Here is a 25236-nt window from a genome sequence, read left to right as displayed (position 1 = left end):
TTACTAATAAACAAAAGTACATGTTTAAAAAAAATAGAATGATAATTATTTACAGCTTTTATAGTTAAGAAGTCAACATTACTATGGCTGTTGCACAGACATGAAGGGCAAAGCTTAATTTTGAAAATATTCATCCAGAGAAATGTCATCTGAAATATTTTCTTATCTTCCCTACCTTTTTATCATGAATCTTTTTTCGAACATAACCTCTGAAACTGTTTTTCATGGTAAGGAATATGCTAATAGTAAAATTCCATTAGCTGCAGTAGAGGGATTAAGTGTTTAGTACTGCAGACAAAACTGAATTGTTTCAGAGTCAAGAATAGAAATACTTGATATGCAGTAAAAGAGTGTTCATAAGCACTAACTTTGAAGTATTATAATTTACTTATTTTTTGTAAATGAATAATTTTATTGAAGGGACCATAGTCTGATTCCCAGATAGTACAGTCTCTCAAGATTTACATCTTCAAAACAGAAACCAAGGGCAGGTGAGGGGACCAGATGGACCAGTTTGTAAAATTGTCATAGTTTTGGTGTCTGCAGCAGAGGTGCACTGATGTATTTTAACTGAACACTGGCCCATCAATTTTTATCTTCCCTTCACCATTTCACAACACATATGGAAGTTCTTAGGAGGAAAGTTGATTTGTTTTGTGCTTATGCCCATCACTTCAGCCATGGACCAGGATCTCATCATCACATCAGGTATTAAAAGTGTAGCTAAAATATTTTTCTGTATCTTTTGCGGGGTTTTTTTTGTTGGTGCTATGCATACCATTGCTGTAAACCTTCCTCTCCCGGCCTACAAAGCCAGTCCACAATCGTACATAGAGCCTTAGAGAAGGGGCCAAAAGATGTTGCCATTTTATTGCAGGGGTTCCATACTGTTGTCTCCTTATCACAAAAGTTTCCTACCTTCTTGGTGTTTCTCCTGGGCAGTGTCCCCAAGCACTGCCTCTTTCTTCTTCACAAAGCAGCCAACTGACCCCAGTTCCCTTCTCAATCACCCACCCCACTCTTTTATAGCACTCTTCTTCTCATTGGTTACAGCTGTGGCCTGGTAAAGTCAGGCCTGTTCCTAATCTTTGATAATTGGCCCACCAATTATCAACTCCTAGGGGTAATATTACTTTATATAATACCTTTATTTTCTTATATTTTGTCCCCCCATAGAAAGAGACTTAAATGTTGCCAAAGCTCATTCTTGGTGACCAGACCAGCTAGCACCATCTATTCTACAAAGCTCTGTAAAACTTTAAAAGAAGGTGACTGCTTCTCAACTGGCCATGGAGTAGTGCCCAGTCCATCTTAGCTCCTTAGCTGTGCCTTGGAATTGCTGGGAGAGTGCTTATTGGCCTGTGTCTAAAAGAAACAGATTTTGAAATTTACCAGAAGCAGATTTTGAAATTTAAATAGATTCAGTAGAGATGTCCAGATTGTCATGGTCAGGTCTGTGATGGGACATGGGTGGATTTGCTGCTTTGGGCACAGGCGGAGCAACAATGTCTTTCCCAAAGGTTGCAGTTGCTTGTCCTTAAACCAGTCCCAGCAAATGTTTGTCCTGTTTTCAAAATGTTCTGCATTGGAAATTTCATATCTTCCAGAGGAAGTGTGGTTTACTTTTTAATTACCCTTACAGCATGCCACCTAAATCAACTGTCTGTTTTTAGAGCATGTTGAATAGCACTTGCATCCCTTAGTAATTTGGATATGTGTGGATATCTAATCTATTATTCATTAATGTTGTGGCACCTGATGAGACACCAGATATTACAAAAAGGAGAAAGGCATTTAGTTCCTACAATTTTCAGTGTTTTATTTTGAAAATTGGCAGCAAAGAAAGATGGAATTGTAAGAGAGGAGCTGAGCTATGAAAAAATCCCTAGAAAAACAAGCAACCAAATCCATGCCACAGGGGGTGCTATTACTGGCTTTTCCAGTGGAATGAGGACATAGTCTGGTGTACCTGTATGAAAGAAGTGGATTATCTAGATGACAGTGTGTTTGATCTTACTGTGGCATCCAGCAGATTGGGACTTTAAAGAATTACTTATTTTGTTAGGTCAATCTTTGCTAAATTAATAAATCAGTTAATAATAAGGGAGATCACCAGCTATTTACTTTTTACGTATTTTTCCACATGATGATAAATTCTGAAAAATGGCTGCTTGTCTTTAACAATCAAAAGAGTTGGAAATTTTCTAGGCTTTCTGGGAGGTGATGCTAGTTAGATTTACATTTAAAATTATACTAGAAAATACCTTTAATTTTATAATAGATGCAAAATGTAGGGCTGTGAAATGTCTTCTGGCAAAAAACAAAACTCAAATCATTTGAGAATCCTGACAGAAGCAGTACAGACTGTTCTCACTTGCAAGCTTAGATCAAAGGATTCTGAATTTTCCCAGCACAAAAAAATATTCTGTGCTATGTCCACTAGCATGGTATGAGAGCAAGAGTTTTATTAAACTGAGTATAATGAACAGGAGGCACTGGGGGTGTAACCCATGATGTAAACTCCTGTTTACTGCTGAAGTTGCAGCTGCCTGGTCAGTAAGTGAACGACTTCTTGGAGTGGCCAGAGTGAAGTATTGCTCCAAAACCACATCCTGTCCCTCTGGGGTTTGAGGAGTGTTGGTTTCCTGGAGTGCTGACATGGCACAGATCAGCTTTATATTCAGAGTACAAACTCACAAACCTCAGACTCCAAGCAATCTCAGCTTTGGCTGGCATGTATAAAAGGTAGGATAGAGGGCCTGCACTCATCAGAGTCTGATTTCTGAACTCTTCCCCATTTTAACTACTGCATCTTTTATTCCCTATTCCCTACATTTGAAAAATAAACCCATTTTTGTAGGTTTCTTGGGGAACTGGGGTTTGTGTGATCAGTCTCCCAGTCTGTCTTTGAATTCCACAATGACTTTGTTGCACATGCCAGGTCCAGCCCAGCTTGAGAGGAATGTCCACTACCAGCTCACAGGTGGAATGTGACACTTTTTTGAAGTGTAAGGGATAAGAGATTGCCAGTGTATGGAACCAAGCTGTGCTGAGCTGTTTGGCCTCAGAGCTTGTGGATGATGTCTACCTTTTCTAATTTGTGAGTATGAAAATAATCTTTGTGTCCAACGACAGGGCAGGCAGAGTAGCTAAGACTTCTTGTGAGCAAGAATAGTTGCAAAATTATCTGTTTAGGATTTTAGGAGCCCAGCTGGTGTAACTTGTGAAGAGGATGTGTGAGTCTTTTTGTTTGGATTGTCTGCCACATAGTGGGGGTTTATAATAAAGACTGTCCCAGCAGCTTCTTCTCTGCCAAGGAAGTCATGGCTGTTTTGCACCTAGAAGTTTTGTTACTTCAGCAGACCAGGCATTAACTGGGGTGAACTGTGCTGTGGAATTTTGACCCCAGCTGTAGCTGTATCTGCATTTAATTTAGCTCCATAAGAAATGTGTTTGTTTTTGTGCTTTAGGTTGAAAAAATCACCAGTAAAAACTGAAGTATTTTTCCACAGTAAAGGGGTAATTTAAAAAGTTTGCTTATGTCTGTCACCCTGGAGGCTGAACCTTGATTTGTTCCTGTGTCATACCAACTTTTTTAAGAGTAACTTTTCAAGAGCCAAGGCAGTTAGGGGGCTAAGACCTTATGACTTAGAAGCAGAGGCCAAGAGAACTAGTTTTGTTTATTCTTCAGAACACTCAGTTACTTTTTGGGGGGGTATAGAGGAAACAGCTGGGATATTAGAAGTGCACAGTGGTAGGACAAGAGGCAGTGGCACAAGCTGCTACAAGGGAAATTCAGGTTAGGTATCGTGAAGAAAAGGGATACATAGGATCAGGAGAGCAGAAAGGCTGAGAAATCTCCATCCTGAAGACACTGAGGACTCTGCAGCACCAAGGTTGTGGGCAGCCTTGGACAGATGTTTGGACCAGGTGACCTTTAGAGGTCTGTTCCAGCCTGTTGTTCTGTGACACAGCATAGGATGTGGTGTGAGTTTCAAGTGCTGTTCCCTGTGAAACAGCTTGTCACTAGATTTGCATTCAGGAAGGTGATGTTTCTAGTGTATAACAGGAGCCCAGAAGTGCTGATTCCAGTTCAGTGCTGGAGAAAGGAATATAATTGCCATGAAGTTTTTGTGTATTGGTTTTTCAGTAGGTGGCACTTTCTGGATGCCTGAATTGAGGGCTGTGCAGAAACAGCCCTCACTTCTCCAAACACTATGTAGGTATTATTCTTCCATTAATAAACATCTGTCCTGGTTTTGGCTGAGATAGATGTTTCTTTCTAGTAGCTGGTATAGTGCTGTTTGGGGTTTAGGATGAGAATAACGTTGGTAACACACTGCTGGTTTAGGTGTTGCTGAGCAGTGCTTACACTGTGTCAAGGCTTTTTGGTGGCTTGTGCCCTGCCAGTGACAGGGCTGGAGGAGCCAGCTTGAGAAATTGTGAGGGGACACAGCCAGGGCAGGTGATCCCAGCTGGCCAAAGTGATATTCCATACTGTAGACCATCATGCCCAGAATAAACTGGGGGAGGAAACTGGCCATGGGCTGCTGCTTGTGGAATGGCTGGGAGCTGATCAGTGGGTGGTGAGCAATTGCACTGGACATCACTTGCTCTGTATGTTGAAATTCCTTTGTTCTTTTTATTATAATTTATTATTACAATTTCTATTACTTTCTCCCCTTTCTGTCCCATTAAACTGTCTTTATTTCAGCCCATGAAGTTTATCACTTTCACTTTTCTGGTTCCCTCACCCATCCTGCTCAGGATGGGGAATTGTTGTGAGAGAGTAGCTGTGCAGTGCTTTGTTGCTGCCTGGGGTTAAACCACGACAGCATCTCATACACTGAATACTTAGAAAATCAGGAACAAAAACAATTTTAAAAAAACAGATTTTTTTAAAGGTAGTGCCTAGTTTTAGTCTTCATCTTTTTGTGGTTTCATTCCACAATTGTCAGATGGGGAAACCGTGATTGCTTTTCAGGGACAATGCAGTGATGACTACCATAAATAATTCTTCCTTCAGAGCACAGTTTGTGTCCTGACCCGTGTATTGCAACAGAAGCAGAGAAGAAAGCAAAGCCTCAGTCCACACAAAGTAGAGGGACTTTTGAAAAAAAACAGAGGTGTACATTAGTTAATTAGAACAGCAATGCATGGAAGAAAACTGCCTTAATTGTAGCATTTCCTAAATTTCTGATTTTTTTTACTCTAGAGCTTTCATGGTATTCTTTAAATGGTCTTTTGTTTATCACTGTAAATCACAGTTACATTTGGAGCCATTTTACAGCATCTCATGCATCTTTTTTGTTGTTTATAAGGGACACAGCTGAAAGAGTCTCTATTGTAGCAGATGCTGCTGCTGTGCAGTGACTGTCTCAGGCTCTGAGCTCAGTTCTGTTCTCATCACCCTCAATGGGAGGGAGTTTCAGCATTGCCTGCCCTGCAACTGTTACTTTTGTTGATGTCCAGGTGCTGTAGTACAGCCTAGCAAAGAATTGTGTGTGAGTCTTATGCTCTGTCCTGTGTGCACAAGGACTTTGATGAAACTAGTGTCTTGGAATCTGCAAGAGGGGCTGGAAAAATATTGAAAACAATAGACACTGGAAGTGTTTAAAACCTATGCTGTTCAGGAAGGCATCTGCTTAAATTCACCCATATTTTGAGAGCCACTGAAAGACTTTTTATCTTTTAAACATGTCTAAATATGCATGTTAGTAATTTCTGGGGAACTAAATATATTGAACAGGACATGTATTAATAATGTGGAAGCAGCAAACTAAATGCTAAATAAATGTAGGAGCAGGGGAAGTAAAGCAAAGCACTTCAGCCATCAACATAAGTGTAATTTTTAATAAAACTCCAGATACTGTTTGAAAAGGCTTGTTTGAAACAAGAAAAGTAAAGTTGAATTAGGAAACAGTGTTCAACCTTAATGCATAACTTATGTCTGAATGCATTATAATAACCTTTTAATGGGAGAAATTGCTGTAAGATGAGAAAATAGACTTTGCCTTTAGTGTGGTGCAAAATTAGATATGCTCAAAGCTATTCACTTGCCCTTCCTTTAAAAGCCTGTGGAAATACACAAAAAAAAAGTATTTCTGGTGTTGAGGCCACAATAAATGTTAGGAGGAGATGTTATTCTGGAAGTAATGTTTTTCTCCTCAGAAATAATTGGAGGCATTTGAGCTTCAGAGTCTCAAAGTTTGACAGTGGTTTTGAATTGAACTGATTTTAATGAACTTTTGAAAGTTGTTACTATTTTCTGGCTTGAGAGATCCCTTTTGTGTTTCAATAGCTCTTTACAAACATGCTGTGAATAAATTAGGTGGGAAATTCTGATTCTGTGCAAAATTGTTAATTTGTGAAACAGGGGAATACCCACTGCAGGATTCTCTCTCTTAAATGTCTCCACTATACAAAGCAGGGATCAAAATCCAATTTGTTGCACCTTTTGCCTTTCAGGTCCAAACCATGAATTACGTTGGGCAGTTAGCAGGACAAGTGTTTGTGACTGTGAAGGAGCTCTATAAGGGTCTAAACCCAGCCACACTGTCAGGATGTATAGATATAATTGTGGTACGTCAGCCAGACGGAAATCTGCAGTGTTCCCCTTTCCACGTTCGCTTCGGGAAAATGGGAGTTCTGCGTTCCAGGGAGAAAGTGGTAAGAAAATGTGACAGTTTTTATATGTCCTGTCTGTGAGTTAACTGTAAGAGCATGGAAGTTACTGAAGTTCTTTGGTCTGCTAGTTGAGGTTTCCTTTAGACACCCTTTATAAAGAGCCTGAATTAAGACAAGCTTCAATTAAAATGGTTGTTACTGATTCTTGCAGTTCAGAGCATAATTTGTAAGACATTGATTATAATAAAAACTGGAACTAGCCATGAAGTTTGTAATATTTATGTTTAATAAAGCAAAATTTCAAATGTGCTAATTTGAAACTATACTAGATTTCATTAGTGACTCACTAAATCCCCTTTCTTTGTTCAATGACATGTTCAATGATAGTTCCAAAAAGGGAGATATTAGTGAAGTAGTATTTTCAGATAATAGAACCTTGAGGTTAACTGAAGCTGGAAAAAACCAGTGAGGATCTTGAAATAAAAGTAACTCATCTGAGTGACCTGCTAGTGTATCAGATGTGAAGTTACCAGTGTGACAGATTATTTTAGAAAGTAATTTTTCACTCAGTAGAGTCTAGGTTCTAATGCAGCTAGAATTTTCTGCAGAAAGATCCTAAAGTCAGCATGGACATTGTTCAATTCTTACTTAGATCAGAAAGAAATTCCAATATTTAGAATTGGTAAATGCTGAAAGATAATAATGTGCCAGTGATGTGCTGTGTCCTGCAACAGACTTGTAGACTTGTGCAAGTCTCCAAAAAATTTACAGTGAAAATGGAGTTAGTGGCAAGCATGATTATAGTCAAGAGAGAGATCTTCCTGAGAAGAAATGGAGATAGTTAGGGCTGTACAGTGATGTGATAAATGTGTGGAAGGAATTTTACATTCAGGAATTGAATATAGAATTATTTTTCTCATTTGTGTTTCTCATACTGTAAAGAGAAGTCTCTTTAATTAATTAGAAAGACAACATATTAAGACAACATATTAAGACAACGTATTAAGATATTAATTTGCATTTGGAAGTACTTCTAGCACAATTAAAAAATAGGCTATGAATTTAAGGAGCAAATAGATTTGTTTGGCAAATGAAGTATTCAGAATTGCATTTAAAAAGATTCAGAACTTTATGTATTGACTATAAACCTTTCTGAGTAGAGGAGCAAGGTATCAATGAGCTGAACAAGTTTGAAAAACATTTTTGTAATTGATTGCTTTGTGAAGGAGTACTGAAAGAAAAAGAGTAGGTCAATATTTCCTGTTTAGTGTAATGTTTCCTACACTTCCCTGAGAAGCATTTGCCCAGTGCCAGCAGTAGGACTAACTTTCTTTTCATATAGAAATGTATTTATTTCTTTCCAGGTTGATATAGAAATTAATGGAGAGGCTGTAGATTTGCACATGAAACTGGGAGACAATGGGGAGGCCTTTTTTGTACAGGAGACAGATAATGATCAGGTAAGAGTGAAAATTACTTTTAATTCATTAAAAATCTGATGCTGGCTCTTCAGAGTCAGTTTTGATTTAACAATCTTGTTGAAAAATATGCTTTTATCCATTTAATAGTTTTGAAAGTTTCTGGACAATATTCTGCTATGGAAATTTAATGCTTTGCTGTTACTTTAGGGCTTTTATAATTTGAGATTTGAAAAAGCTGAAGGTATTCACATGAGTGAAAAGTAAATCATTTGTATGCCAATGTGTGAACAGAAATGGCAATGACAGAGTTCACATGCTTCAAAATTGTTTGCAAGAGATTAATGTCCAGGGACCTGTTTTTTTTCAGAAATCTTTAATTTGAACATATGCACCAGACTGCCAGTAAAAGTGCACATGCTCTGTAAACATCTGTGCCCACATTAATTCTGGTGCTTCTCATAAACATGATCTCACAACTATCATTCATGGGGGGCTATATTTAAATGAGAATGTCTGCTGTTGAGCTGTGGTTAAATACTGGTCCAAAAAAATTATGGTCACAGTAACTTTGAGTAGTCCACATGTAATGTAATGTAAAAAAACTTTTGCAGGCATTTTTCTTCATATATCTCAAATAACTTTTTTCACTGTCTGGAGTAGATGAGTGTTCAAATTTCTGTGCTGAGTATGATATTACCAGTATCAGGTGAGATTTTGTGAATGTGCATCTCTGTACCTTTAAAATTTTTGTGTGTTAAGTTATTTGGTGACTGAAAACTGCTGGAAATACTTCCATGAATGTCTAGAGATGTATATATATGATTGAATAGTAGGGTGTTTGTGTGACCTAATTACAAACCACTGACCTTTCTGACTGCTATCTGTCATCTGTGTTGTGAAGGGGAATTGTATTTTACATAATGTTTAGGTTCTAAACTAAGATTTTGTTTCTGCTCTGTACCTTACATAAGGTGGACAGAAATGTATGCCATAACCAATATTAGATGCACAGAGGATGCTGTATTAAGAGTATTGTCCCTGGTTTGTCTAAGGAGATGCAGCTATGGAAAAATTTCCATATGCCATAGGAGCATAATGAGCATCCATGTCAAATCATTGTTATTTTTCCGAGGAGTAAATGATTAAAATTTTGGTAATTTGTGCATAGGTTGCTGGTTGTATGAGTGGTGAAAGAGCTAACATGTTTTATGATTTGAATTTTTTCTTTTTCAGGAGGTGATTCCTTATCATCTCTCCACGTCTCCCATTCTGTCTGAGGGGACTGCCTTAATGGAATCCCAGCTGAAGAGGAATTCCATAGACAGGATACGAAACCTGGACACCAATGCATCCTCACAAGTCCCACCCCAAGCCCATGGATCCCAGCCTTCTACTGAAACATCTCCAGTCTGTAGCTCTGTGAAAAAAAGGAGGAAGAAGAGGAGGAAGTCAACTCATAAAATAGACAGCTTAAAAAGAGAAGACACACATGGAGACACGTCAGAAGATGAAGATATGTTTCCCATAGAGATTAGCTCTGAGGAAGAAAAAGAGCCATTGGACAATTCAAGGTATCATAGTGGAATTGAGCTATGTAATGAAAGCCTGGGTTAATGTTCCAGTCCATGCCTTCTAGCAGTAATTTCTAAGTCAGAACATATGGCTGATGAAGGTGTTACTTGAAAAATAAAGCTTTAGGCTAGAAAGATATTGGGAATGTTAATAATTAAAGTAATGAAAATGACATTAAAAACATAAGAATTCTCTATGGTGTTGTGAACTAGATGGTTTGAATCAGATAACATTTCTTTATCTCCTTTTAGTTCAGGTTGTACTAATTTTTCTCTGCCATAGGGTTTGTTAGCTGAGGTATATGAAAATTCAGTAACCAAATGTTTTTTAAATGTCACTTCTTTCCCCCTGTTTAGGATCCCTGTTCCGGATGTGTTTGTTGATGATGTATCTGACACAAAGGCTCCTGCAGTTTCTGTGCTTTCTCAGTCTGCACCTTATGCTCATTCAGATGGAGAATGGTCACCTCTAAAAAGGTACTTTTTTCTGATAGTACAGTTCTAGATATTACCCTTATTCTAATTTTTCCATTAGTGTCTTCTGTGCAAGTACTATATGAAGTCTCACTAAAGATTTTGATATCAAACATGGTCAGTGACCATTAATAGATGAATACTTCTATATTTTCAATAAGTTAGCCTACCAAAGCATTGGGTTGGCTTTCTCCTGGATACAGCAAACGCATACATAAAAATGCAGGTCCATAAATTCTGAAGAATGTTTTTATCTGTTAATGTCACTGTTGGCATATAAATACTCTAGAGAGGAGGAATGTTTTGTGCAATCTGAATATTTGCCTGATGCACACACCCTGTAAGGACTTCAATGAATGTAGGTTTATAAGTCTTCAGTATTTCAAGTGCAATCCTGTTAAAAATTTCCCAGATAGGAATTAAAAATAAGACTTTTTAAAGTGAAAATGAGCTTTTCATGTTGCTTTTAACATAGATATGATATTTTCACTGTGTGAAAAGAACACATACAGTAATTTGCTCACTTTTTCCTGTATGTATATTTGTATGCATGTGTATACCTTTCATATCAAAACAGAGCAGTTTGGACCTCCCTTTTTGTGTCTGTCAAAAAGGGACAAGTTTTTGCTCAATGCATTGCACTATAGTTCCAGTTAGGTCTGTGTGTGTGTGCCCCATGCACATGTGCTCCACATCCCCCATGCAGACTGCTGGAGTGCAGCAATATTCACAAGACCTTGTCCTAACAAGTCTTACCTCGATATCCTGCCTCTGTAGTTGAGGGGCAGAGGAAGGGAGTGTGAGGAGATTATTTCAGGGCAATGGCTAAATGGAACTGCTATGAATTGCATTCTGGAAGAAACATTGTCCAGTGCCTGTTAAGCTCAATGTGATTGGCATCACCAGGCTGCTGATAGCATTTGTCAGTACCCTGCCCTTTCAATGGCTTTTGGAATTGTGTGTTCTGTTTGTTTCTTGATTGCAGTATCCTGGGTTTTGAAAACTCTCAATGTAAAGTCAGCGTTTGTGTAACTAATACACAAAGAGTTTGTTAACTGGCCCTTGTGAATATAATGACACCCTGTCTGTCTTTCCCCCCACGTGCTCTGCTGCCCAGTAAGGCTATAGATTGTAAAGGGCAAACCACTCTCCTCACTGTTCCAGCAGATGGAGGCCTATCTAACTCTTGTCCTCAACAATCTTCTCACTTTTCTCTTCCAGACAGGTAGAACAGTTGTCCTCCCTCTTTTCTGGACTGCTTTTTAATCCTTTTAACACTTTATTGCATTTTTACCACATTAAGACTATGTGAACTGCTGTTGTATTTATAGCTATACTTATTGCTAACCCGGACATTTGAAAGTGACATTGGAAACCACTTTCTCTGCTTGCTTCTTTGTGTGCATTGAGTAGCAGTAATGATGGACCATGTAGTACCTTGATGAACCATCCATTGAAAGAGAATGGCTGAAGCAAAATTATGTCAGTGAAAGCCTGGGTTAAAAATCAAGTTTATTAAGATGATAAAACCCCCCAAAAGGAAGAACTTAGTGAATTCATTCCTCTGAAGACTGGCATTTCCACATATCTTTTTACAATCGGTGTATATTTTGATGACATTTTTATCCTATGGTTTTCCTGAGTTGTTTGCTTGTGCATAGATTCCTGAAAGCAAAACAAAAACCTCAGAGAATAAGTGAGCAATAAAAAATGCAAACCTTGTAATAGGAGGAGCCCTGTGCCAAAAGAAAACCCTCTCTAGGCCTTTGCAGTAGTGTAGGATTCCTCTTTTCCACAGAGCTAAAAGTGGATACAGAGACTTTGTGTGTTAAATTCAAGAAGTCTCAAGATTCTGCAGTCAAGCTCTTTCACTCCATTAAGTCAGTGGAGAGAGGTCACAGCAACGTTAAAAATTTAAAGTAGTAGAATATGACCTTTGCAATTCTCCATTAATGCTGGGAAAGCTTTGAGTAATACATCGGGCTAAATTACTCATTGCTTATATCAACATAGTTGCCATACTAGGTGCCTAAAGCTGTATCAAAATTGATAATCTTGAGGTTTTCCCAGCTTCTAGGTCTGCCTTCTTTAACCTGATCATGTTGCAGCACCAAGTCAAAGTGAGATCCTGGGATGTTCAAAACTGTTCTCCTTAGCATGTTCTCATGGCAAGGAAGGGCAGGAGCACAGGTTAGGATGGAGCAGTGCTGTGCTCTGGGTGGCTTCATGAACTTTGTTCTGGAATTCAACTGTCTTACAGACTAGAGAGACATTTAAAGTGCTGTAGCAACTTGTCTGATTGAGGCTCTGTGTTTGCAGCTGTTGAAATAAGAAATACTTGGTGGGTCTTTCAGCATTTTTTTTTTCCCTTTGTGAAGTAAGGAATGCTATTATGGCCACCTAAGAGGTGCTTCACAGGTTCTCAGTCATTGCTGTGACATGTGCATGATGTAGGCCTCTCCTTCTGATCATCTTTTATCACAGGTACCATTTGTCACACAAGACTGGGCTTTTTCTCAGATCATATTGCTGCTTTTTCAGGTATCTCTTTGCTTCCGGTGCAAAACAGTACAAAGATCATTGTAGTCTGTTACTGCAGAACTGCCAACTACAGGCCATGTTCCTTGTTCTTTGTCATTAGATTAGATTAAGTGCAATCACAGCTGTTAAAGAATATATAGGACTGTGATACAAATATTCAGCATCTGTGGGATGTGAATCAGAGATGCTGATCTAAATACCTGAAGTTTCCCTTCCTTTTTGTGTACTGTTGACAGGATGGGTGGCTCTGGTTTGATCTGCAGTATCTCAGCAATCTGTGCTGAGGCAAGGCAAGGCAATTTCAGCTGGGCTGAGTCAGTGCTTAATTTAAGGACACAGGAACTGCAAGACAGAGTTCAGCCCAAGGCAAACCCAGACCATTGGGCAGCAGTTGCAGCAAGAACCTTCACAGAGCAGAGCTCTGCTGCTTTAACATACCCACACGTGTGAGTGCTGTATTTCTGGTACTTTCATTGTGTCTCTGAGATTAGAAGTCACAGTGCTGAGTAACAGCTTGGGCTCTTCTCCACTCAGCTGTGTATAAGGGAACGGTATTTTCAGGGAAAATTATGGAGAGGACCATGTTTTCTTCCACCCCAGATCTGTTTTCTTACTGCAAAGTGCAGAGGTTCTACCCAAGCTGAAGCAATAGCTCTGTTCTCTCAGGGTGTCTGAGTAAGTGAGCTTGGGCTGAACAAAGACAGATTGGAGTGTTTTCTAGATAAATAATAGGTATCTTGGAGGTTAAAATGTTTGTAGTGCACAGGTTAAGAAAGACATGAAGTGACAAGGCTTCCTTAAATCTAGGTATTTTAGGCTTAAAGCAGCAGTAGGAGCATTATTGCCTACTGAGATTTTCTGAAGTACTCAGGCTACTGATTTCCCAGGTTTCCATGGCCTCTAAATATGGAACATACTGCAAATCCTACAAACTTTTAAGTGGAAGATTTAGAAATTGTTTAAAAACCCACTAGGCAATTTTTTAATCCTTAGGGCTTGAAAATACTTCTAAAATTACATTGTATTGATTCCTTTGTCTGTCAAATTATAGGTTATACCCTGAGGACGGATAAGAAATCAAAATTCTTAGGCCCTAAAAAGATGGCTTATAAATTTTATAATTTAATTAGGTAACATAAATATCTGTAACTAAAATGTCCTATTGTCTGTCCATATTCAAAGTGTATTTTACTGCATAGTTGAAAACAGTGAATACTGTAGATAATTAGGTTGCTGTTATTTCAGATGTGAATGTGAAGTAATTTTGGTGTGAACAGTGAATTCCCTACCACCTGGCTCTACAGAACATTGAAAAAGGGAAACTTCATAACACCTTCCAGTAGCTAAGAAGGAGAGGAACTTTTCACTCAGGCATGTAGGGACAGGACAAGGAGCAATGGCTGTGAGCTGAAAGCTTGGACTTCTGGCAAGAAATTCATCACTGTGAAGATGTTGAGGCACTGGAACAAGTTGCCATGAAAATTTGTGGATACCCCATCCCTGGAAGTGTTCAAGGCCAGGCTGGATGGGGCTTTGAGCAACCTGGTTTCATGGCAGGGTGATTGAACTAGATATAATGAAGACATTACAAACCATTCTGTGATTTTACCTTTACATAAATTCCTCATGTTTGATTTATTCTTTATCTTTTTCTGAATATACTGAATATTCACACCTGTTTGGCTTTTTTATAGAACTGTAGAATCCCAGAATGATTTAGGTTGGAAGGGACCTTAAAGATTATCTCGTTCCAACCCTCCTGCTATGGGCAGGGACATCTTCCACTAGGCCAGGCTGTTCAGAGCCCCATTCAGTCTGGTCTTCAGGGATGGGAAGTTTATAGCTTCTCTGGGCAACCTGTTCCAGTTCCTCACCACCCTCTCAGATTTTTGTCCACAAAAACCCTCAAGTAATTCTTCCCAGGGCTGCTCTCAGTCCCTTCTCTGCCCAGCCTGTATTGGGATTGCCTCGTCTCAGGCATAGCACCAGGCACTTGGCCTTGTTGAACTGCATGGAGTTAGGCACTTCATGAGATGGAAGCCTTTTGTTTTTAAGAATGAAAGTAACTCAATCTACACCTTTGATTTAGGAATGCTGTGGATTCTTTTATTGCTTTTAGTTTTTAAATCAGGATTGGATGAGTATACCGAGACAGGTTACGGCTCAGATAAAAAATGCAAGCTTTGTTCAGGAGGTTCTGGGGGAGATTCTATGACCTGTGTTATGCAGAAAGGCAGAGCAGATAATCTGAATTTTTCCTTCTGTCCTTGAAATCAGTGATTCATTATTTATTAATGACTGACTTGACATCACGTTCTTGACTTGACCACATTAAAAATATGCTATAAGCTGATAATTCACTAATTAATTTATAAATATTTATTATCAAGTAATTATCAAAACAAACTGTTGAATATGTTTCAGCTGAAAGGGCTCAAATTCTTTCTGTAGCTCTCCTGCTTATTTCCTTATAAACATCCATCCAATGATTGAGCTGAACAAGTTAGAAAGGAGTCAACTGGATTTCTGAGATTAAAGTATTACTTAGTCAGGATAAGATGTCTTGTGGATGTGAGTAATTTCTGCACTTTGCATACATTATTCATTGCTGCTGCTGCTGGCACCACCTCCATTCTTTTTACCATGCAGAAAACAAAAAACCTCCTGAAATCAGGTCCAGTGTTCTTGATTTATCTCTTTCAGCCTCTCAAATACTACTTCTCTGACAGCACTTACTGAAAAGGGGATGAGACCTCTGAATGTCAGTGTAAGAGGATCTTGAACTTTTAAACTATTTTTTCTGTGCTTTCATACCTTCAGTTGGCTCTTGATTATTTCAGTCTTCAATTCCTTATATTGGTGGGCATCAATTTGGAAAGCGCTCAGTGCTTTGTGGTTACTTTTGCTTTTGTAACATTCTTTGTTTGTTTTTTCTTTAGCCCATCAGATTCACGTCCTCCTACTCCTCAAAGTGACTCAGAATTAGTCAGTAAACCTACAGACAGAAGTGGACTGAAGGATAATCCCCACATGCACTGGGCATGGGGAGAGCTACCCCAGGCTGCAAAGGTATCCAACATAAGTTATTGAATTCCTGCTAGCATCTCTTGTGCTTTAATAGGGCTTGTATGCTTAATCTACTGCAGACTGATGAAGAGGAAATGGATCCTGGTTTTACCTAAAATTAGAGTGTTTTATGTAAGGTAATTGAATCTTACTCCATAGGACGTATAGGAAAGTACCTTATGGCATGGATATTCTCAATACTGATGATATACAGTAGAAAATGAAGAAGTAACTGAGACCCAGTTGTTTAAATATTAGTAGCTTAAAAAACAGAAAAAATCAAACCCAATGTCCTTTGTTAAATCACTGAAATCCATAAATTATCTTAAATGGAAATTAGGTGCCTGGTATTAGCAGTCAGATTCACAGAAATGAAAATGGGCTGCTTCAGTACAAAAGTATCCAGAGACACCTGCAGTTCTGTATCTGTGGATGTGCAGACATGCTGTTCTCTTGGCTGATAGGACTGGCTTGGTGCCCGTCTCCTCCTGGAGCCATTTGTCCCAGTTAGGTGAGGGATCTGTAGCCAGCAGCCTTATTTCCAGTGCTGCACAGAAACTGTGGGCAGCTGCCCACACTGCAGGCTGGTCAGGTGCTGGCTGGCTCCTTGTGACAGCTCCTGAGGAGTCACAGCATTCACATTAGAGTATGCATGTGCACCAGGGTGTGAGAGGTAGAGGTCAGGTTTCAGTGGAATACTGCAACTATGGGGGCTGGGATAGTGCAGAGTTTGGCACCTCCTGCTGAAGGCTGGCTTGTCTGCAGAGAGCTGCAGGAGAGATGGGCTTACACACAGCATTAAGAGGAAAAATTGCAGGCCAGGGAAGTGGACATCCTGCTCAGAAAGACTTCTATGTTCTGGCAATGGCACCAGAATTATAGTGGCACTATTGTAATTTGTTGTAATTAATTCTCTGTTGTAATTAATTCTCTGTTGGTAATTAGTGAAAAAGAGAGTGGGAATCCAGAATTTGTAATTTCTTTAGAGGAGCTCTGGCCTCTTTTAATATATCAGGTGTCTCATCTCCTCTGCACTAGTCTCTTCCCTGTGTACATTACAAGAAATTTGGGAGCTATTTTCTGTTGCATTGCACTAAGTAGTTTATTTAGTTGTTTTGCACTGGGTTCTGTATTATTGCACTGATAAGTATGTTTGAATCCTCATGTGATTCTCCTCTGATATCACATGGTGTTTCCCTCCCCCCAAAAAGCCCCTGTGGAAATGGTTTGTCCCAGATTTACTCTCCCCCCTCACCCCCCTCCTCACTTGTATCCCATTGGCTGTGGCCCCCTTCCTCCTCCCCCCTGCTCCTGAGCTTAAAATCCCCAGGGAGGAGATCCCTGCCTGCTTTTCACCTGGGAAGTCACCGGGACCACCTGGTGTCTCCTGTTTAGGAAATAAAATAGGACTTTGTTCCCAAGAGGAAAAGAGCACTTTCATCTTCTGCTTTTGTCCTGTGTGGGATTGTAAGGGGTAAGGTCCATAGCTAGCTGTATTGGACCCGAACAGCCCACCAGGATCAATCTCAGGATTGTCTTCTCAAAGAGAACTGATATAAGTGCCTGGGTCCATGCAGGAGTTCCAAATTGGCAGTTGCAGTCTAGAATGGAGGGTTTCCTGCTAGGAAATTTAGGTGGATCTTTCATATAGCAGTCACACACCCTGGTGTGTATTGCAAATCTTACTCCCAGAGGCTTTTCTCTCTGCAGTCCCTGTCTATGTCCCAAGCTATTCTGATCTTGTCATACCTGAAGTGGGAGTCATACTTTGGCTTTGAACTTCATGTTTGTTTGTTTGCTATGACATGAAGGTTATAGCAGCTGTGCTGCTGCTGCTGTAGTTCGGCTCCTCTCTTTCCCTCTGTAAGAACACTTTCTGTCCCACACTCAGAGAAAATCTGGAATTGATCCTATAAAGTGATTTAAATTTGAAATCTGGGGATTAGACAGTGCCTGAGACCATTTTGATTTTGCAAGGACTCCAGTCTGCACCACCTTCTCTTGTTTGTCAGGTTTGCCTTCTAAGGGAAAGAAGCCAGGATTTTCACAGGAAGAGAGGAAGGCAGGGTGAGAGGTAGGATTTGCAGGTAAATGGAAAATTAAGACTGTAGAGCACATTGCAGAACAAATTATTCCTGGCCTCAAGATGCAAATGAATTTTGCACAAACACAGCAGAGAGGTCTTTTGCATATTGTAGTCTCTATCTCAGTGGTGGCTTTCTGCTGTGGTTGGTCATCCTGACAGTCTGATCTCATTGGAGTGAACAGAACAGGTTAAACTCTGGCTGTTGTGTTTTTTGAGGGCTTTTCTTTGTAGTGATCTGTTAATTTTTCCTCACAGGCCAGTTCTCTACTCAAACCAAAGGAACCCAGCATGGCAGATGTAAACCCTTCTGAAAGCACTCACTTTCGGGTCATCCAAAGTTCTCCTGTTGAGGAGTTTACCACAGTGTCTCCTCTGCCTGCCCTTGGACAAGCAGATGCAGCAATTGCTGGTGAAAGTGAGCCCTTACCAGCTGAGACGAATAAGCCAGAGACAGAGCTGCCAGGAGCAGCTGAACTCCCATTGCCTGCAAATGAAGAAATAAAGCAAGCTGCAGCTTGCTCAGCCCAGCCGACTGGCAAGATGGATTCCCCTTCCAGAAAGAAAGGTAAAGGTGTTGATCCTGCACTTTTATATGCATGACTTTATCTTCAAATTTCCTGGTGATAAAGCATCTTATTGCCATATAAATTAATCCATGGCCTGAAGGCACTTTCAGATCAGAAAAGGAGTAAGCCTTCAAAACCCGAGTTATCCATCAAGCTGTTCACATGAGATATGTATTAAAAGATTCTGAAGGTCTGAAGTTGTTTGCAGCTCCGTGCATATGAGCAAGACTACAAAACTTGCTCCATTTGTCAGCTTCTGGGATTTCACTTTTGTGTATTAGCAGACTATAGATGTGCTGGTTCACCCAAGTGGTGTGTGGCTGGTAATTGTGGGAACTCTGCTTTACTGCAAAGTTGTAGTATGTCTTTTGCACAATGAGCAGATTTGCCATAAAATAATGTGCTTTTGTTTTACATGCTTTTCAGTTTTATGTGGTACATATCCTGTCCTGAATATGTGAAATATAAGTTCATCTATCCTAATTTCTGGGCTCTATTTCCATGGTATTTTATAACAAGTGAACAAGTGTTACAGTCTTCACATGAAATTTATTTGCTTACAAATGTTCTGTTTTAGAGCACTGATTATAATTATTCCATAATTATGTAAGCTCTATATAAGCCTAGTTTTGCAGCTGCTTTTTAATCAGTAAACATACAAATTTCTTGGCCTCTTCCCCATGCATTCCACTGTCTTTGAAAACAAAAAATGATGTGTTTCTCTGCTTACTATTCAGTGCTTGTGTAGATTTTCTGATTGCTTTTGTGATGCTTAGTGTTGGAAATTGAGGCAGTGAGAAGTTGTGGGTTTGAGAATGAATCCAAATTAGTTTTTGACCTTACAGTGGTTACTTATCTCTCTACTGGCAACAAGAGGACAGTGGTTGGTCCTAGTGGCAGGCCTAAAAGGGGTGTGTTGTCCCCTACAGTGATGCATGTGCACACACAACACATCAGCTGCATGTGCTTTAAAGTGAGTTGTCTCCATAGCGAGCCAATTACAGTGTGTTAGTGACTATATTTTAGTCTGTTGTTTCCCTTTTTCAAGGAGAGGTGCAAGATAAGTTAATCAAAGATTAAATGTTCTGACTGCCATACTGTGATAATAGGCCTATGCAAATACTTAGAAGGTTTTCCTCTGGTGACCACTGAATTCTGATTCACAGTGGTTTTGTCTGGGATAGGGAGTCCTTGGCATGTCTCAAAACTAGTCCTCTGCCATTTTGTTAATTCATAGTTTGAACAATGTATATAAACTACTTTTTTTGGTATTTTTGGCAGTATCATTTTGTACAAATACAGTTCACAAACTGTTATAACTTTCTGGTTTCTCAGTCTTAAAATGAATAGCTTAACAGTAATAACAGCTCTGTGTTGTTACTCAGAAAATATGAATTAATAGGCTTATTTCTTCTGTCGTTACAGACAAACGGAGCCGGCATCTTGGTGCTGATGGTGTCTATTTAGATGACCTCACTGACATGGATCCAGAAGTTGCTGCACTTTATTTCCCCAAAAAGTATTAGTCTTTTTCTTATATTTTTACTTTTTAAAGCGCTCTTTTAATCTTCCATATTTAGATCAAACTCTTCATTGCCAGCCAGATAAGATGCCTTTTTTCAGGGTTCAAGCAGAGATGAAGGCAGTAAAATTTTCTAGAGAGGAATATTAAAACTTTTGGAAGGTGCTGCATTTTAGCCTGAGAAAAGTGCTTGCAGCTGGTTTTCTGTTTTGGTCAATTAATCATCATATATTGATTGTGGATGGTTATCTAATATACATTGATGTTTGTGAGTGTTACTCACATGTCCTGAGAGAGCAGTTGGCCTTGGGATATATTTATCCCCTGTCCTGACTTACTACCATAAAGAACATCTCTTACTGTTAACAGTTTTAGCAGAAAATTATTGTTCTAATTATTGCTCTAATGGATTTACTGTGGTTGATTCACCTATAAATATGAATGTGAGAAAATAAGTTTTGGAAGATGAATGACAGAGTTACATATGAAAATACTGCACTCTGAACAGACAACTTCCAACTTGTTCTGATCTTTATTGGAGCCTCTTGCAACATTTATAGTTCTCTTTCAATGTATGCTCTAGTCACTTGATGAAAGTCATTGAGCAACAACTAAAGTAGCTTGTGTACTTTATTTTTCTTTTTTCACTTGCTTAAACTGAGCTGCTGTAATATTAGCATTTCAATAAAGCTGAGAAGGATTAGTTATATGGGGAAAATGTTGGATTGAAAATTTCTTTCTCAAATGCATATATAATTCTGAAGTGGAAAGCAGAGTTTGATGAGCTTGAACTTTATAATATTGATCTCATCAGATTTTAAGTAGGTATAATAATTTATTGTTTCTAAAAATTTTAATCCTAGTAGTTTACATGTAGAGTATTTTATTTATATATACATGACACATAAATACACAAACATACACATTATTATATGTTTGGGTTTAACTATCAGTTTATATAGTTAATATAAATATAATAATAAACTTACATGCTTGTTCTTGTTCCTGTGTGGGAATAGTTCTACTAGTATAAACTCTGCTTATTGTATAATTATTTTGTCTATTAAGATTATACATTTTATTGTCTTATTTTCCTAGCTCATACAAATAAGTGAAGCTATAATTATACATGCCTAGTTTAGACAAGTAAGTAGAAGCAATCTAATACTGGAGGGCACACGAGGCCTATATTACTTTGTTTTGTTTTGCTGTAAAACTTAAATAAAGGTTTTTCTTTTTTTTTTTTTTTTTCTTTTTTATTCCCTAAGCTTGTACTTGTTAAATGGAGTGAATTTGGGAATGAACACATGATGACTGAATTGCTGATTTTTCTGTTCCAGTGGGGATAATGCCCAAAGCAGGAGCACGGCCGATGTGGGGCCGCGGCCGGCCAGCCACTCTCCGCAGTCTGCCGGGAGCTCGGGCGTTGACAGCGGGGCTGAGAGCACCTCGGATGGAATCCGGGATTTGCCCTCCATTGCCATTTCTCTCTGCGGAGGCCTTACTGAGAACAAAGAGATAACCAAAGGTACAGGATGACTGTGTGAATTGCAGACATGTGCTGGCAGATGGGTTTGAGCTTCCCAGCCTGAGGCTGCAGAGCCCTCCTGTGGCTGTGCTCAGCACTGGCGTGAGAAAATAAATACTGGCTCTGTAATGATAAACTTCCTAGAACCTCTCATGATTTTAAACACATTTGAACAATCCACTATATATGAAAAGTTTCGGAAGTATTTCATTGGTATTTTTACTTTCTGATAGTGCTGTGTTTTTTATCACAGTAGTGTTAATGATACTTTTGCCACTTAGTGCAGTATGTAGCTAGAAAACTCACAGCTGTTAGAGTCAGGAGTGAAAAAGGTGGCCCATGAATAGGGACATGAGGAGAAGGAGTTGAAAAGTTCAGCCTGATTCCTGCCCTCCCTCCAGTTTCTGGTGTAACTTTTAGATAAATCACAATACTTTGTGCCTTAAACTTCCAGTGGCATAAAGTGAAAATAAATGTGTTAACACTTGCACTTTCTGCAGTAATGTGCTGTCACAAAATCATATGAGCCTGAAGCCACAGACTGCTGCTCACAAGCTATTTATTAAAATGTTTCAAATATCCTGTGATTTATTTGAGTCATACTCTCATCTGAATTACTTGTAAATTACATAATTTTTCTGAAAGGAGATTTTCCTCCCTCGCAGTTCAACCCCTGAGCTTTCACTTTAGCTTGTATTTTGAAAGGAAAAACACCCAGAAACAAAGAAACCCTCATCTTGTGAGATTGAGAGTCTCTGAACAACTTCCATATTGCAGTTAAATCTCAGCACCCTTGTAATGAAGGTGAAACCAATGTGTGTGAGAGGTGCTGAGAGGTTTAGGTTGGCCCATCCCAGGCATCTATAAATTCATGCTTTACAAATGTAACTTCTTTCCCCCACAGAAGAGTTCTTAGAACATGCAGTAACATATCAGCAGTTTGTGGACAATCCTGCTATCATTGATGACCCTAACCTTGTGGTTAAGATTGGAAATAAGTAAGTATACTTCATATTACTGTTATAACAAAGACGCTTCTTTGTCACTTCAGTGCATTACATCAGTATAACTATAGCTGAAAACCAGGTTTTTAATGTTTGTAGTTTGGATTCATCCAGAAAGAGTCAACTCCCTAGTGAATTCAGGTCCTTCTAGTTACCTTTCCTCCTTTGAATTGAAAGTGAAGAGCAGTTTCAGATGACCTCTTACTGACACAATTTAAATTTCAAGAAGCTGTTATTAAATGCTAATAGTATTCACATTCAATTGACAGAGTAAAAATGAAATACGATGTGAACTTGCTAAGGCTTGCCCTGAGCCAGTTTGAATAATTAATATTTACAGGGATATATCAGTCTGCTTCCAGTCACTCAGTACCAAGCACTTTTTTTTAAATATACTGAATATTTTGCTAATATGCCTCTGTGGAGGCATTGCTTTTCAAAATTTGTCAAACTTCACCCACTGAGTACGAGGCTTCCATTTCTGCAAGGCATTATTTTGTATGTTTGTATTGCTGGCAGCAGGGCAGTGCTGTGATCTAAGCCAGATGCAGCTTTTGGGGGGATTCTTTAACTTGAGAGTTCCTTGCAAACAGAGGAGAGATCATGGCTTTGTGCTGCTCTTAGAGAGGTTTGGCTACCCTTGGTCACAGCCATGGCTCATGCAAGGCTGATGTACCAGGTGATAGTTTATATTGTGGTCAGCCTCATACCTGACCTCAGCTCTCTGTGGTCTGAAGTGAGTCACTCATTGCTTCCCTGACACTGTTCTCTGAATCTGTTGGTAGTATTTATCTGCCTGCTGAATTTATTGGGAAGAGAGGTGACCTTAGTGAGGATCTTAAATATCATCTTCTCTTAATGTCATGTGAACTTCATCTTCCCTACACAATGGATTCTCTAATTGTCTTACTGTCTGCAACAAGGGTTGAGCCATGTTCAGTGTGTAATAACAGGAGCTTGACATCCTACAGACTACAGCCCCTAAGTTTTATGTGGCTCCTTGATGGAAAAACAGTGAAAAAAGCTTGCAGAAGTATGGCTTATGCTGTGATACAGAGGAGTATAATAAGGACTGTAGCTGGATGGATGCAGCCAGAGAGCTGTGGTCAACAGCTCTGTCCAGATGGAAGCTGATGTCCCTGAGGGCTCTGTCCTGGGGACTGATGCTCTTCAATATCTTTGTCAATGACATAGACAGTGGGACCGAGTGCATCCTCAGCACATTTGCAGGTGACACAAAGCTGAGTGGTGCAGTGGAATCAACAGAAGGAAGTGATACTATCCAGAGGGACCTGGACAAACTTGAGGAAAGGGCCCACAAGAAACTCATGAAATTCAAGAAGTTAAAATGCAAAGTGCTGCAGCTGGTTTCGAGCAGTCCCAGATATGAGTACAGGCTGGGAGATAACTCATTGAGAGCAGCTCTGTACAGAAGAACTTGGGGGTTCTGGTGAATGAAAATCTGCACATGGGCCAAGAGTGTGTTTGCAGCCCAGAAAGGCAAATATGTCCTGGGCTGCACCCAAAGCAGCAGGGGCAGGTCAAGGGAGGGGATTCTGCCCCTCTGCTCTGTTGAGACCCCAGCTGCAGTGCTGCATCCAACCCTGGGGTCTCCAGCACAGGATGGACATGGACCTGTTGGAGCAAGTTCAGAGGAGGGACATAAAGGTGATCGGAGCGCTGGAGTGCCTCTCCTGTGAGGACAGGCTGAGAGAGTTGGGGTTCAGCCTGGAAAAGAGAAGGCTCTGGGGAGACTTCACTTAAAGGGGACTTAGAAAAAAGAGGGAGAGCAGCCTTTTATATGGTAATAGTGATCCGATACTGGGGAACAGTTTTAGATGAAAAATTCTTTATTACTATAAGGATGGTGAGTTACTGAAACAGATTGTCCAGGGAAGTGGTGGATGTCCCTGGAAGTGCTTAAGGCTGGATTGAATGGGGCCCTGAGCAGCCTGATTTAGTGGAAGGTGTCACTGCCCAAGGCAGGTGAGTTGGAATTAGATGATCTTTAAGGTCCCTTCCAACCCAACCATTCTGTGAGTTTATGATGACTTGAGTAACGTATGACAAACACCCTTTCTGCTCAAGGCCTAGCTTCTATTGCATACCCTGAAAAATATATGTGGTAAATACCTGTGAGCATTCTATGGAATAAGATGGGTCTGTTATTACTAGTGCAGGTCAGAGTTTGATATGTGCTTCATGGCTCTAACCTGCCAGGTGGTGAATACCAGGTAGATTGTGAATTGGGGCTTTGGGATTACAAAATGCTGTAATTGTCTTCCTTGCATGCCCAGGTACTACAACTGGACGACAGCTGGTCCCCTTCTGCTGGCAATGCAGGCATTCCAGAAACCTTTGCCAAAGGTGAGATTGAACATGAAGGCTGGTAAGAGGAGGAGTTTTAAAAGGTACCACTGATTAAGGGAGGGAAATGGGTTGTAGAAGAGAATCAGCACATCAGTAAAATCTACCCACATATAGCCATTCATTTATCTTACGTTATGGCCTAAATAAGGACTAAGTTTGGTCTGTGAATAGTGTTTGTTTGCTAGGCTAATGTTATTACAACTATTTTGAAGTAGGAAAACTTCTTTTTTATTTAATTAATATGGATTTTAAACATAAATGACGTTGACCCATGTTAGTGTTTGCTATAGCTGCATACTTTTGTTTGCTTTCTGTTTTATATCTATACTGCATATATTATTAAATAAATACAAATAAGCTCAGTGAATAAGGTTTAAATACTAGATGGGGAAGGCCTGCAGCTTGCTAGCTTTTTGTTTCTCAGTTGGTTGTTCATAACCCAGGTAGGTAGTGCCAGATA

General features: G+C 39.5%; 1 protein-coding gene across 1 annotated transcript in view; it reads left to right on the top strand.

Moving 5' to 3' along the window:
- LPIN1 (lipin 1) overlaps window positions 1–25236 on the top strand; it is a 49161-nt gene that overhangs the window by 3380 nt on the left and 20545 nt on the right. The window contains exons 2-11 of the mRNA XM_058801393.1: window positions 6469–6669; window positions 7992–8087; window positions 9282–9619; window positions 9977–10096; window positions 15574–15703; window positions 18042–18351; window positions 19778–19871; window positions 21215–21402; window positions 22307–22400; window positions 24704–24773. Coding sequence (XP_058657376.1) covers window positions 6478–6669; window positions 7992–8087; window positions 9282–9619; window positions 9977–10096; window positions 15574–15703; window positions 18042–18351; window positions 19778–19871; window positions 21215–21402; window positions 22307–22400; window positions 24704–24773 — 1632 coding nt within the window. The 5' untranslated portion in view covers window positions 6469–6477. The remainder of the gene's footprint in view (window positions 1–6468; window positions 6670–7991; window positions 8088–9281; window positions 9620–9976; window positions 10097–15573; window positions 15704–18041; window positions 18352–19777; window positions 19872–21214; window positions 21403–22306; window positions 22401–24703; window positions 24774–25236) is intronic.

Source organism: Ammospiza caudacuta, chromosome 3, assembly GCF_027887145.1.
Source record: "Ammospiza caudacuta isolate bAmmCau1 chromosome 3, bAmmCau1.pri, whole genome shotgun sequence".
In the NCBI taxonomy this organism is placed as follows: domain Eukaryota; kingdom Metazoa; phylum Chordata; class Aves; order Passeriformes; family Passerellidae; genus Ammospiza; species Ammospiza caudacuta.
The sequence above is the reverse complement of the archived record's forward strand: the minus strand, read 5'-3'. Positions and strand labels throughout refer to the sequence as shown.